Source organism: Tursiops truncatus, chromosome 2 (assembly GCF_011762595.2).
Source record: "Tursiops truncatus isolate mTurTru1 chromosome 2, mTurTru1.mat.Y, whole genome shotgun sequence".
NCBI lineage: Eukaryota > Metazoa > Chordata > Mammalia > Artiodactyla > Delphinidae > Tursiops > Tursiops truncatus.
Window position 1 is genome coordinate 125,535,876 of NC_047035.1, and position 15,654 is coordinate 125,551,529.

General features: G+C 46.8%; 1 protein-coding gene across 4 annotated transcripts in view; it reads left to right on the forward strand.

Annotated features, from left to right (window-relative positions):
• ADAMTS17 (ADAM metallopeptidase with thrombospondin type 1 motif 17) overlaps nt 1-15,654 on the forward strand; it is a 355,712-nt gene that overhangs the window by 186,990 nt on the left and 153,068 nt on the right. For all 4 annotated transcript variants that reach the window (XM_033852069.2, XM_033852070.2, XM_073801336.1 and 1 more), the window contains exons 9-10: nt 9,424-9,564; nt 11,527-11,677. In XM_033852069.2, the coding sequence (XP_033707960.1) occupies nt 9,424-9,564; nt 11,527-11,677 (292 nt within the window). The remainder of the gene's footprint in view (nt 1-9,423; nt 9,565-11,526; nt 11,678-15,654) is intronic.

The following is a 15,654-nucleotide window of genomic DNA, read 5'->3' on the forward strand; positions in this document are numbered from 1 at the left end:
AACCCCGCGCCCGGGACATGGTGGGGGAAGGGAAAGAGTCGCCACCCTCTGCCCTTCTCCACCTCACTGCAGAGCTCTGCTGTATGGGCCCCAGAGGGACCAGGAGCTTTGACCTTGACCTTCTGAAGCACTCCGCAGGGGACAGCTACGGAGGATTCGTGGCAGCTATAGATTTCCCTGAAACTGAGAGATCACTCCCCATTTACACATCAGTTTTCTTTCCGTTGTGCACAGAAAGTTCCTTCTTGACATCTGGAGGGTAGTCTATGTTAGCCTGAGATTCACTTCTTTGGAAGGTTTTAGCCATCTTTCCATTTCCTGCCCTATTCAGTCTGGTGCCTGCAGCACCCTTAGATGAATTACACTTTAGGCTAAGAAGCAGAAAGCATATTCTTCTGACTTTCACCCAATTTCCCAGTTTCCTTCAACAACCTACGTGCTGTGATTCTGTGAGCCCTCTCTTTGGGCAGACTTTCCTCGGCAGAACCTTGGAAGCACATTGCACGAAAGGAAACACTTTGTACTCTTCAGCTCCCTTGCTGTGTTCTTGCTTGATAAGCCAGGCATGTGGTCTTCTCAGAGAGCCAACCTGGAACCAAAATTCAGGGTTGGTCTCCCCAGCACTGCAGGACACTGTTGGCAGACTGGCAAGGGGTGAGTGGAGCCACAAGCTCAGACCCACTTATGCCACATCAGCCTGTGTCCTCAGAACCCTCCCCATGCCTCACATGGGCCTCCATCTAGTGCATCTGGGCCTAAAGGAAGGCCCACTTCAGACTTGAAGGAGACCAGGGGTCCCAGTGAATCATCGTGCAATTTGGGAGGGGGGCTGAGCCTTGTTGGTGCTGCTATAGCGTCTACACGGCTTCATGGCATTCTGGACTTCAGCAGGTCATGTCAGGCCCTTTCCCGGGAGCCCTTCTGCACTCCAGGCCCAGAGCAGGCCACAGAAGGGATGACGGCTGTGGGGCCGGGATGACATTCACTGTGTCAGTGGTTAATTTTAGAAGAGCTTAGTGCTTTCGTGAAGTTTTCTTTTGAAATAAAAATGTTTCCTCAATAGATTATCTTCCTTTAAAGAGCTAAGGAGAGCCTCAGAGAACTTTTTAGCAATAGGAATATCTCCTTTGTTTTGCCTTATTACAACCCACCGTTCACTTTTTCAGTTAGTGAAGGCACATGATCTTATGCCATTCTTTGACGAAATTCATTTGAAGTTGAGAATGTCCCAGATTTAAAGGCACATAAGAGGCCTCCGTGGGAAGGCATTTAGAGAATCCCTCTCTTCAGATATCATGGTCTGAAGCAATTTAGGCTGACGTTCTTTCATTTTCTTGGATGTTCTATAAAGCCTTTGTAGATCTCTAGTTTCTTCCCTTCTAATCCATCACACCACAGCCCTGTGCTTTGGAGGTCTGAGCACAGATGGCACTGTTAGTACAACCATTCTGGAGGAAAAATAGGCATGAGGTCATACAAAGAGTCAGTATGAGACAACATGTCTCCCTCCTCTGAATGCCCATGGCTTTCAGCTTCTGATGTCTACACCTGGCACTGAGTCTTCTCCAGTTGTGTCATCAGGTTGTCTTATTTCTCTAAGTATCTGTAAGCCTGTAAGTAATTTGTGGGCCTGGATATACTCCTGTACCAACGTGATGACATCCACAGCTCCTAGCACAATGGTGGTACTCAGGTTAGTTGAATCAGATTCTTGTCTCTGCCTGTATAGATCAGTGTGGTAGCAATTAGCCACATGTGGGCCTTTAAATTTATCTCAATTAAAATTTAATAAAATCAGAGTTTCAGTTCTTCAGTCATACTAGCACATTCCAAATGCTCCATGGCCACATGTGGCCAGTGGCTGCTGTATTGGATAGTCACACAGGGACTGTTGTATCATCGCAGAAGGTTATACTGGACAGTGCTGGTCAGCACTTGCTGACTTGTCTGTGATCGCTGCCAGACTGTGGGCTTCCTACAGGCAGGGCTGCTTGTGCCCCTCACTGTTGTGTACTTGGTGCCCTGAAAGTGCTGGTGCAAGATAGGGCCCACCCAGCTCTTATTGGAAGAATGAATAGCAACTCTGCCTTACCATTGTGCTCAGTCTTCTAGATCAGAATCACAAAATGATTCCATTTTGAACTGGAAAACCCCTTGAACCCCTGGTTCAAGTCCCTCACTTCCCAGCTAGGAGGACAGGCCTGGGGAGTTAGGAGCTTTGCCTCAGCTCCCCAGAAGAATCTGGGCAGGTCTTTAACATCAACCATGGCCTCTGTCTTTTTGGACCATCGCTCTGTCCACTTTGTCAGACTTTCTTTAGTATTTCCTTTGAAATGCTAACAAGGAAGCCCACTTAAAATGATTATTTAGAAGAAAGTGTCCTTAAGCTGACCCAGTTAACCTAGCTGTAAGCAATCTAGAACAGCTGTATCCAGTGTGCAAATATTGGTAGCATTTCCATTAGTTTTGGGAACAGGATAAAGGTTCCCATGTTCTAACTAATATTTTGCATTGTTTTTGAAGTCCATCAAACTTCATAAGGCAAGGAATGAGATGTAAATCTTGAAAGGGAAGAGGCAAAGTGGTCATTATCTGCATTTTGTAAGAGAATCATCTGGCAAACTGTTGGAGCCAGTGAGTGTTCATCAGGGTGCAAATCACAAGACATACAGTGATCCATGGTTTTCTTATACACAATTAGTAATCAGTTACAGAAGAATAAAAAGCAGACCTCGTTCACAACTTCAGCCAAAGGTGGGAAATACCCAGGAATGATCCTGATAAAAAAAAAAAAAAAAAAGGAAGACCTTGATGATGCAAACTACAAAACTTTGCCAAAGGGCATTCAAGAAAGCCTGAAAAAGTGAAAAGGTGCCCTGATGTCCCAGGATGGCAAGACTCAAAACTTCAGTGATGCCAGTTCTCCCCAAATTAATCAATTTAATCAGTACAATCCTAAACTAAAAGGACTTGACAAACCAAAATCATATGGAAGAGTAAAGTCCTCCAAAAAGACTAAGGAAAGGAGGGAAGGAGAATTGGCTTATTCCTTCCACTCACTCTCCTCACCTTGACAGAGGCAGAGTTTTTTCTTAACACCCTACAGCCTTTTCACCTGAATCAGTATTGTCCCCTCCGAAATAGTCACTCACCTTGGGAGGGTATATCCTTATTTCATCAATGTAGCCATCATTCTAAACTGCTTTGGAATTTCTACCTGGAAACAGCTTCAGACACCCCCCTCCCCCCTTCTATAGACTACTTTCCCAGGCAAAAATCAACATGGCTTTATGGATTTTTTTTTTTTTAAGTAAAATTTGCAAACGTCATTTGACTTCCAAGTCTATGGAAGTAACAACACACATGTTTGCGTGCATTGGCTCTGGATGGGCTGATGGAATGCTCTGAGCAGTGGGGGCATCATAGGAAGAGGCTGAGAGCCTCCCGAGGAGGTGCCGCTTGTTTGTTCTTGTGCTTATGTTGGGGGCCATCCCCTCATGCCAATGATGAATGCCAATGAGGCAGTGGGGGGAAGGGCACCAAAGGTAGCCTCTGTTCTGTGTGCTAGTGGGCTGTTATGTAGACCTAGATGCTCGTGTGCTGCTTTCACTTCACAGCCATTAACTGAGCCCTACCGTGTGCCCAGCCTGCTCTGAGAGCCGGTGGAGCAGAGGAGGGCAAGACCATCTCACTGTATCAGGACCACCTTCGTCATGTGGGAGCAGGACCACAGCTGCAGGGGCTGGTGAGCCCATAGGAGCTATTTGGGCCAGGAGACAGCTTTTCACTAAGATGACCCAGCTGTAACCCCAGGGCCTGCATCCCTCAGGCCTTCACCAAACCCAGGCTGTGGGATGCACAGGAAGCTGAGCAGGAGTGGACCTGCTGCTGGGAGACAAAGAGAAACAGGGAGCTATGCCACAGGCTACCACCATCACCCTTTTCCTGTGAAGGCAACATATGGTGTAGACTGGTGGTTGTCTGTGATTATCCTCACAGCTGTCCTGGATGGGGTGACCGCCTGCCAAGAGCAGTTGGGCTGCTAAGGCTTCCATGAAGCCTCTGTTCAGGGGTCCCATTCTCTCAGTCCCTGGGCCATATCTGCCAGAACAGGCCTGTTCTGTTCAGTTAGCTCGTTGCAGAAGAGAAATGGAATTTAAAGGCATATGATAGGGTAAAAACTGTTCAACTTGCCATGAGCCTCCCTTCCCTTTTGTGTGACCTCTCCCCGCTTCCCTCATTAACTCCCAGCTCTCTGAGGGCACCTGAGTTTTCAGCTTGGGCACAGCCAGCATTCCTTCACTCAGACATGTGCTTAGAAGCAGCAAGACTCTCATCTCTTCCAGATCCCACTACTTGCCAGGCGCTTTGGTGTCTGTTTGACCATGAGGAATGCTCATCCCCATTCCTTCAGAATGTAAACTTTCTGGAAGCAGGGGCCTTGCCTGTGCCGGCATCTGGGACAGCATCTTGTCATAGAGAGCATTTGACACGTATTTGTTGAATGGATGAATGACATTAAATACCATGAGCCCTATTTAGTCATAGATAAGGAAGCAGAGGCTCAGAGGTGTAACGCTGTTCCCTCAAGAGGCAGAGCTGGAATTTTCATTCGGGTTAGTCTGACTCCAAGCCAGGCCTTTTCAAATACAGTGCTCTACTTCTACATGAAAAGGGGGATTTCATACCATCCTCCTGAGGGTGCACGGCCACAGGCATGCATGCACGCATGCACGCACCCATGCTCATTGACCAGAGTAGGGGATGGAATTGCCCATGCTTTGTTTTCTTTTTCTATCTCTCATCCCAGTTAGTTGAATTTTTGTTAAATTAAAAGTTTAAGGCCCATTTGAAGTGGATCTCGTGTGTGTGTGTGTGTGTGTGTGTATGTGTATGCATATATTTATACACAAACACATGCAATCCCAGGCAAGACTACTTTGAGGGAAGGCCAGACCTGACTCATACTTGACATCAAAATCCCATCTATATAAACCTGAAAACGTGAGTGTTTTTGTGATTTCAGTACTTTGGCTAGCTAAGAGAGATATATACTATATACTGTAATGTGCCTTATCCATTTTCACCTACTATGATGTTATCCATTATAGCAAAATGCACTGAACACCAACACTATATTGGTTGTTATTTACCCAGTAATGATTCAGAATTCCATGGTGTTTTAAGATTATTTGTATTATGATGGTCCTGTATGTGGTGGAGGTGGAGGCCCTAGATCTACTCTGGTAGTTGCAGTGTTCCTGAATCCCTACAAGCTGGTGAGCTCAGTTTCCTGTATAAAAATAAAAGGAAAAAATTCTCTGAGGTGAGAGAATGTTGATGCTATGTTCCCTATAAATGGGGTTATTGATGATCCTGACAATTAACCCTGTTATTCAACCTGTATAAATGAGTGTAGCCTGGTACCCCTGGTGACTTTTGACCCTTGTAGATAAAGTTTCTGTGTAGCTACAGTTTGAGGGCACAGTCTGGTTCTTGGCAAAGAGGTAGTGGCAGTAGAGAATTTCCCTTCTAGTGTAATGCTGAGGTGTTAATTATTATTTAATTAATTAACAATAATGAATACAAACCTGCCTGTCATCTCCTAGAAACTGCCATGGGCCATTCCTGTTATTATAGAGTCAGTAAACATTTATTGAAAAGGGACTAGCAGGCAGTATGCCCCCAGGGCGACTGAAGCAGGACTCCGGCCAGCCCTGACCCCTCCACTGGAGAGGGTCCCCTCATGGGAGCCATTTCCTGGGTTTTTCATTCCACCCCAAGCACTCGTTTTACAAACACAGCCAAGAGTACTTTGAGGGGAGGCAGACCTGGCTCGCAAACCTGACATCAAAACACCAAAGTGTCCAAAAGACAGACAGACAGGCTCTGAGCCAGGTAAAACTGAAGCGTCCAAAATGGCACAGGTACCAGGCCCAGAACACCTAGTATCCCCGATGCCTTCCAGGGTTTGGAGTGAACCTAGTACAGGGGGAGCATTGCCTTTCAGAATCCCCACATGGTATATATTGGATTTCCTGAAGCAATTTCAGAGCAATGTGTTCTTTTGTTTTAAGATAAAATCTACTCAAGGCCATTAAGTTATTATTGTGTCTGATAAATCTGGACCACATGTGACATGAGGCCCGTCTGTGTCCTTAATCTCAGTCACTTACTGTGTGTGCTTAATGCTACATGTTTTCGTTAAATATAATGTTACCACAGACATAAACCTAAAATAACATGAATTTTTTCAGTCAAGTGATCTTTAACTTAAACTAAAAATAGCCTAAACCGTAGTTTATGTAGACCTCAAATATCAGGACTCCCACCCCAATGCGAGTTCAGCAAACTGTAAATTTATGAGGCACTTGGTTAGCATTTGAACATTTTAAACCAGATCAAGCACAATCTGTATTAGAGACAAGCTCCAGAAAGCCCAAGAGTTGCACTCCTGGCTGATCCTGCTGACTGGAACATTCCTTAGGGAAGTCCTTCTCTGGGGGCTAGCAGAATGAACCGTTAACACAACACCCTGCAGGCATAGGGGTGTCGAGGGCGCAGTCAGCGTTTCTCAGCACTTTTGTAAACATAGTTTTGTCTCCGGAGAGACCAGGTTCTCTGGCCAGCAGGGTCTGGAATGTGGGCGAAAGAACCTCTTTGATTTTACAAGCAGCTTGATCACCGGAGAAAAGTTGGAAGCATGTCACAAGTGAAACATTCCTCCATGTGTGGCGAGGCCATTCTGCCAGCGCTTGGATCTCCTCTGATGTTTCCCAAACAACAGGGAGCATCTGGTGGCTGCTCAGGACGGTGGGAGAGGGTTTAGGATAGTGTGTTAATTCTCCCTGGGATTGGATTCTCCAGGGTCTGCAGTGATGCAGTTTGACCTGCTCCACATGCTGTGCTTACACTATGTCCTTAGAGATGGAGGTTGGAGCCATTTTTCTCATGAGACGTTGTATTTCTGTAACCTCTACACGTACGGCAGAGTTCCCTGAAAGCCATCAACATTTTCAGATCTACCCATTTGAAAACACTATCACCACTTTTATTTATAGATACCAAGTCAAACCCTAAATCAAATTTAAGCTGACTTTTAATATCCTTTGCTACATGCAGTTGAAAAACCAGTTAGTTCCTATGTTTCCTGAAACAGAGATAGAAGTATAGATATAGATATAGATATAGGTATAGATGTAGCTATAGATACAGATACAGGTACAGATAAAGATATAGATATCAAGCAAGAAAAAATATAAAAACCTGAGTAATGACATTGAAAAATTATTCTTATTGGTCAGATGTATCTGATAATTTCTTGGTTCTCTACTTAACCCTAATTGGATGGATTCTTGACATCTAAGCAGGAGAGCAAGACTGCATCTACCCAGAGATGGTTTTCATTTTTCTGTTGAGCAAGCTGCTGCCACCCTAGATACCATGCATGAGGATCCTCCGATTTTTTGATGTTTACTGCTGCATTAAATAGTTAATCCATTTGATAAATATTTACAGAGTGCTTGCTCTGTGCCAGTCACTCGTGGATAGGCTGGGATGGAAAGCTGCCTTGAGGGCACCTGGTGGGGTGGAAGAGCCTGTGGGAAATCCCAGGAGCAGGCATTTTTCAGGGAGAGGTTTGGCAGGAGAGGCCTGGACTGAGGGGAAGGTGGAGCCAACATGTAGGCGGCACTGCAGAAGCTTTCCTTTCTGACAAGATAGCAGGATAGTTGTTGGTCAGCTGACCCATTAACCAAAAAATTGGTTCAAATGGGGAAATGTAAAGAAATTATACTTATGTTCTTAAACATTTTGTCATTTTGTTTTAACCTAAGCCATGAAAACGTTCATTTTTTTCACCGGTTTTGTGGTGGGAGTGAAAGCCTTTTCTTTGAAGGAAGCCGATTGGGCTTCCATAACCTTCACAGAAACCACAACTATAATGTGATGACTTTAAATCCAGTTTCTTTCTTTTTCTTTTTTTCTTTTTTAGATTCAGCAGAATTTGAAAGACCCATGTGAAGCAGTCTAGGGGCAGATTTTTGTGATTTTTTTCCTCATCTTTTACAGTTGTCTGCCCACACCCAACTTGGCAGCCTATTGTAGCTAGTAGCTAAATTAGTCTTCATGAAAACAACTTAACTTTTATTCTCATATTTCGTTGGTTAACACAACATGTAGCCACATGTATTGATTGAAGTAACAGAACTACTGACATAAATAGGTTTGAGTATAAATACTGTTGACCCTTGGTAAGCGTACCCTCAACTATGGGAACAGACACGTGTGGGTGACCAGAGGGGGCCCTGCCTGCCTGGAGCAGGAGCTCGGATGCCAGGCCGTGTTGTTCCGGGGATGGGGGTGGCATCAGCTAATCCAACTCCACGTGGGGGTGGCCAAGGGAGCCTCTCTGTATAGGAGCATGGAGTGGCCTGGGGGTGTGCAGAGCAAGAACACAGAGGAATTGATGAAAGATGGTCAGAGACGTATGAGGAAAACTGGGAAAATATGGCTGCAGAGAAGCATTTAGAACCTCTTTTCATAATTACCTCTGTTTGTGGCTGTCTCCTCTCCCACGCTGACTTAAGGTCAGGGATGGCTTATTGTACACCATTGTTTCTTCTCCTTCTAGTCCATTCTCAGCACTCGAGAAACCTCTCATAAATATGTTTGAATGAATGGAAGTGTGTGTGTTTTCCACGGGGCTGTTGACAAAGAGTGAGCAATCCTTATGCACAGTGAGTCTCTCCCCTGGAAGTCATGGGTCAGCAGACTGTGGGCCACCTGATCACGTGTGTTCTGTGTCTCGGCTTTACCCCACTGACAGCGTGTATGTGAACTGAGATCATTGTTCAGCTCACATTGCATGTCAGCCTCCCTCGTCTAAGCCAGCATCCTGGTGTCTTCCAGGTACAACTGGGTGGGAAGGTGACAGGTATGATCTTGGTGGACCCAGCTATAGTGATATGAAAGAAAAGCCATAATTGTTCATGAGTTTTCATAAGTCAAAGTCTTGGTTGGTTCCCACTACACGTTAGCATAGTGACTTCTCTGCAGGCAGTGAAACACTAGATCATTAATGCTAGGATATGTTAATGTGGAAAAGCAAGTCCAATCATCAGAACTATAATATTGCAGTTAATGTAATTGGTTCATTCATTTATTATTCATTTGTTTTGTGAATGCTGTCTGTTACATGGTCAATCAGTCTCCATTCACTGGTTAAGCAAGTCATCACCCTCTCTATTTCTCTATAAGCTTGTGACTCCTGGTCTGCTCTGTGAGAGTGGCAGAGAACCAGGTATCACCTGTGCCACCTTTTGTGTTTAAGACATGATTTAGGTTAGCAGAGTGTGCTAGAACCTGGATGAGGAGATGAGAAGCCTGTAATGAGTGTCCTCTCCCCTCCTTTCCCTCGGGCAGCTTGGGAATGAACCACGATGACGACCACTCCTCCTGCGCTGGCAGGTCCCACATCATGTCGGGAGAATGGGTGAAAGGCCGGAACCCCAGCGACCTCTCCTGGTCCTCCTGCAGTCGAGATGACCTTGAAAACTTCCTCAAGTAAGTCCTTGAATTGTTCTGTACAATCAATGCAATAGAAAGTACTACAATACTTCCTAAAGACACGATAGTTGGAGTCTCAGTCAGTGTGAGCAGAAGTGAATCTCTTAGAATTCTCAGCTGGTCAAGCTTCCTCCCAAGTGTGCATCTGGTATGACACTGGGCACCCAGCTGGTGATCATAAAACTTATCGATGGAAATGTCGATGCTGTGACTGTATCTTGACAAGATTTCATTTCACTTCTCTGCATTATTTTGACTGTGGGTGGGCACCACCCTAGTGACACACTTTGGCTACTGTAGAACAGGGCATTTCCACAACACTCAGGCTGCTTCCCTGGACAGGAGTCCCTCTGCTGGGAGGAGGGCTTGCTCACCTTCCTCAGTTGTGGGACTGGGATGAGTTTATCTCATAGCCGCTTTCTTTCCAGAATGTGTCTGCATCACTCCATTCTCAGACTTCCGTGGAAGAATTGGCCATCTGATGTCAGAACTTTGTCAGACAGAGTCTGTGCTCATATACAATGTGGATCCCTTAGTGTCAGGGCCTCAGGGCTGAACTTACAGGTTTGACAGGCAGACCCTGATTGTTTCACCACTTAATTGCATCATCTCTACACCCCATGGTGACTGAAGGGGTCAGTGAGTCTCTCCTACACACAGAGCTGTCCAACAACACAGTGGAGTGCCCAGTGAACTCAGGGAGGAGGACCAAAGGCATCACTCTGGCTTCATCCTGGGTCTTCTTTCATGAGGTTTCCTGTGGTTGGGAAACTAAGTGGTACACAGGGCTTAAAAATGGGCTCATTAGGGACTTCCCTGGTGGTCCAGTGGGTAAGACTGCACGTTCCCAATGCAGGGGGCCCAGGTTCAATCCAGGGTTGGGGAATTAGATGCCACATGCATGCTGCAACTAAAGATCCTGCATGCTGCAACTAAACATGCCACAGCGAAGATCCCACGTGCTGCAACTAAGACCTGGTGTGCCAATAAATAAATAAAAATAATAATTTTTAAAAATTGCCTCGTTAGTTTTAATGTAGTCTATTTCCTACTGAGTACGTACTTGTATCACCAAATCATAATGCAATGTTGGAAGCCACTTGACATTATTTCATTTTACCCAGAAGGGTCAGTGAAACAAAGGTATTTTCATCTGCTCACATATACAGTACTGGTCCCACTGACTTTGTTGAAGTGTCCCATGAGTTTGAGCCCAGGAGAGGTGAACCAGTATCAGCCTGTGTGTATTGCGTGCGTGCAACTCTTTTCTTCAAGAATCTTGGCAAGAGGCTGGGTTTTCTTTTTACTACCATCTGCCTTGCTTTAGGAATTAAAAAATAAAAGCATTCAAGTATTTAACTCCTAATGGAACCGCAGCCACACAACCCCCAGTTTAATTTTTCAGAGCTGTTCTCAACATCTCTGAACATTTCCATCCTGGTTGAAATCCCCAAGTCCTTTGCACAGTGTGCCACCAGCCAACTTTCATGGCCAGGTGGGGCATCTGGACCAGCCAGCAGCCATGGCCCCCCAAGAAAATCTACAGAATTGGAAATAAGCTTGCCTATTTATTTATTTATTTAAAAGAAAACAACCCTACTCCAATTGTTTCTTTATTCATAGTGACTTTTGCTAAAGCCACATTCTAAGAAAATATCATAGGACTCTATTTCAAAAGCATTTTCATCCAAGAAAGCACTCAGACTCCCTGACAAAAATACATTAGCCATGTGGGTGATAAGCCCAGGCCCTTTCCTAGTTGCCCAATTCTCATGGCCTCCCGAGTAAAGATCTGCATTCAGCTATGTGGAAAAAGAGCAAAAAGTGCAGCCCTTGTGTCTGGTGCCTGGTCATCTCCCCATAAATAATTTGGAGGTTCCTGCTTCTCGGTGACTGAAAAAGCAGGACAAAAACCTGGGTGGTACATTTGCAAACCAACTTGCCTCTCGGCTGTTTCAGGTCAAAAGTTAGCACTTGTTTGCTGGTCACAGACCCCAGGAGCCAGCACGCAGTGCGCCTGCCCCACAAGCTGCCAGGCATGCACTACAGCGCCAACGAGCAGTGCCAGATCCTCTTCGGCACCAATGCCACCTTCTGCAGAAACATGGAGGTAAGCAGCCTCAGGAGGGGAAGGCTGGCTCAGGAAGGAGCACCTGGCTTCTGTGGGAGGATACAGGCATTTACACTCCACACACACACACACATAAACATATGTGCATACGAGCATGCACATACATGCACACGAATATACCTCATGAACAGCTTCACGGGGCACCCAGAGTGAGCCACACACATACATGTGCATGAACACATACACACACATGCACACATAGGCAGGGGGATGGTTCAGAGTTACTGCTGACACCAATAGCCTAATGTTTTATTTTGTTTTGTTTTTTAATCCAAAGGTATTTCTTTTTTAGTAGCCTGTCTTAACATGAAAACAGTAAGACACTAGGAAAAAGTAAATTAGCCTATTCTTGGAGGTGATATCAAACCCGGCACAGATATAGAAGAGAGCTAAAAACTACTGGACGTTGGAGAGTGTCATATTGAGAACATTTAACAAATAATAAATTGATTATATGATAATAGTATTAATAATCCCATTAAAATGTTACCATTTACTGAACAATGCCCAGATGCTTTGCCCTAAAGCTTCCAATGTGCCTGATATCAATTAACCCTTACCACAGACTCCCGAGGTTACTGCCAGGGTACAGGGTACTTACTACTCCCAGGGTACAGATGATAACATCAAGCCTCAGGGGTGAACTGATCATTCAGAATGGCTTGGCCAGTAGATAAGTAGAGGATTTGACTCAAGTCTGTTCACCCCCAGAGCGTGCACTTTCTCACCGTACTGCAGATAGCTGGGCCACTTCTGTGGGTGGGGGGGATGTGCTCAGGCCCTGGGGCAGGCTGTCTCCATGCTGGAGCCCCAGGGGAGGGCCAGAGCAGCCTGTGGCTCAGCCAGCAGTTGGCAGCTGGCTCAGGGATGGATGCGGAACTGGCACCATCATGGGGCAGGAGGACAGGAGCAGGAGAACCAGCCTGGGATGTGTGGGACTCAGGAGACACCCAGTGGCAGTCGGCCTGGAGCTCAGGGCAGCATCTAGTCCCAGGGAGGCAGCCTGCAGGGCTGGATGGGTGCCCAGAGCAAGAACTCAGGACGGGAGCAACTCCAAGACAGATGGATAGACCCGGACTGTGCCTTCAAAATGAGACCCCGGGATCCCGGCCAGCACAGCAGGTCAGCCTGGACTCCAGGAGGCGGGATGCTGCCTCTTGAAGCGTTTCCTGGCTATGTGTGAATTGGTTCAGGAAATCTGGGTGGAATCTGCAGGTGGGGCACTGCCTGCCATTGTGTGGAGTATGGAAAAGGGCCGTGCCTCACAACCAACCTAGCACCTCCTGCTAGCTGTTTCCTCAAAGGGCATTTATTCACAGGGTTGTCCTGAGTCTTCCTCTTCCGTTCCCCTGTGGAGGTGCCAGCAAGGGTCTCTTCCAGGCCCTGGTAACAGGAAGCTGTCTCCCACTTCACACCCAGCCACGGCTGGGTTGAAGGACACCTCCCTGGGGAGATGGGACCAGCCCCCGGATCCGATCATCCCCAGTGGTCTGCTACGATGTCTGGTGCTCACCATCAGCCTTGACCGTTGAGGCTTGACCATTGAGGCACTCATTCATGTACCATAGGCTGGCCAAGAGGCATCCTGTTTGTCTGTCCCAGGCTTCAGTCACTTAAAGTGCATGATGGCACAGAACTATCAGAGAGGGCGGGTTTCAGAGGGTCGTTTGATGGTGTGGTGACACCAGGAGATCCACGTGCATGGTACCCCAGTAGAGGATGCCGAGCATTCGAGAAGGGTAGACGTGCCCCGGGCACCCAGAATGGAGAAGAGGGAAGCGCCCAGCTGAGTCAGCGGACACACAGTGGCCACTCTGCCCACTGTGGAGTCTTCCCTGGCCAACAGGATTAACTGGGGTGGGAGCTGGACAGAGGCTGCCTCCTCCCAAAGAGCCGCAGCCATTGCCTTCTAGGGGCCAGGCTGTTGCACATCAGTTGGGTGAGGAGAGATAGGAGGAGGGAGGTACCACTACTGGTGGCTCATGATCTTCTAGGCTAGACTCTTTCCATGCACTGTCACATGAAACCCTGACTGCAACCCTTGAGGGCAGGGGCTTTGAACTCCACTTAGCAGATGAGAAAACAGAGGCTGAGAGAGGCTTGGTAATGGACCAAGGTCACTCAGCCAGAAAGGGATGGGCTGAAGACCAAGCCCAGGTGTGACTATTCCTGCAGGAGAAAAGGCAGGCTCCATTCATTCAAAGACAGATTCCAAAGGAGAGAAAGGTAACCTGGTATTTTATTTTCCTTCATTAGCAACTTTTTGTTTGAAGAGGACAGTGAGAGGTCAGCAAAGCATGTTTAGCTCAGCTGTGTTGCCCCTTTCTCCCTAGAAGCTCAAAATACAACTATATAAAGTGAGATCGTTTGTAAGTTAAAATGCAGCTGAACATTTATTCCTACAGCTCACCAAGAACCACAAAATATGCCTTCCTGCTTGCCTTTTCCTTGAGAATTCCACCAGTACCAAAACAAAGTTGACATTTTCCTCCCCAAATCCTAGCAGTGTTACCGACCAGGGTTCTTGGCCTCCTTAATCAATAGAAACTGATCAGAGGCCAGACAAGAAATTCAGGCGAGGCTTTATTGGGGCCCCTGCTACAGCATGGGGGTAGTGAGAACAAGTAACAGGTTCCTTTGCTTGCTCGCTCCCTGAGGTTTCATTATATGGGGTGAGGGTAGGGATGGATCCAGGGGTTGGGCTGGAGGGGTGGCCTAGGTGATTTGACCACCCCTTTGGTGGTGTTGTGTGCAGGGGGCATGTGCAGTATCCTGCTTCTTCTCCCGACACCCTGTTTTTTGCTCCTGGCTCTTCAGAAGTGGCAGTTGATTTGCTTTGGTCTTTTTGTATCTTGCTGTACAGAATTTGCCCCAACTGCGCATGCACATGGTTTGTTGTTTTTAATTAATTAATTAATTTGGCTGCGCCAGGTCTTAGTTGCTGCATGCGGGATCTTTTAGTTGCGGCATGTGAACTCTTAGTTGCGGCATGTGGGATCTAGTTCCCTAACCAGGGATTGAACCTGGGCCCCCCCACCCCCCGCATTGGGAGCGTGGAGTCTTAGCCACTGGACCACCCGGGAAGTCTGCACGCAGTTATTTTTAGTCCCTTATAGTTTCTTTGTATTTTGTTGCTTGAGGAGACATTTGTCCAGGTGCAAGCACTGCAGCAGAGGGTCCCAGGTCCCAGGTCCCAGCCTGTCTCAGCAGGAGTGACTCCTTAGAGGTGTGGAGGTGCTCAGCTGACTCAGCATCAGCCTTAGCTGGTGGTGATCATCCTGCTTGCAAGGCTGGTGGTGCTTCCTTCAGCACAAATATACCAGTTAGAAAGCAGTAACTTCTCATGCTGGGGAAAATGTCATACTAATATCAACGAGACACTGGTGGATGAGAGAGGCAGTTGCCTGCTGGGACCCAGGACTTGGGGATGCTGCCCTAGCCCTGGGACACCTCGTTGGAATCTCACCCAGGCACCACCCTGTGGGATTCTAAAGCTCGCTTGATTGGTGTTTTGCTCATTTGTGCGCTTATAGGTCTGTTTCAGTTGATGTTCAGCATAACAGGAGGCACACATATGTTGTACTGTTCCTTTCTTCCTCCTGTCCTCATCCCCTTATTCACTCCCTTTCATCTATTCTGTTCCAGTTCTACTTGCCTTCCTCCTCTTCCTCGAACCCACAGGGCACGCTCATGGTGGGGATGCACTCTGCTTCCTGCTGGCTGTTTCCTCTACTTGGACGGTCCTCTCTCAGTTGTCCACGTGACTGAGCCCCTCATCTTTTTTGAGTCTTCTGTTTGTCTGTTTGTTTGTTCATATGTAACCTCCTCAAGGAAGCCTACCACCCTATTTAAAATTTCCATCAGATAACTCTCCCCTGCCACCTTTGTGGCACCCAGATCTCCTGATCCCCTAAGGGAAAACCCTGCTTTCATAAACTTATCATCTTTTAACCTGC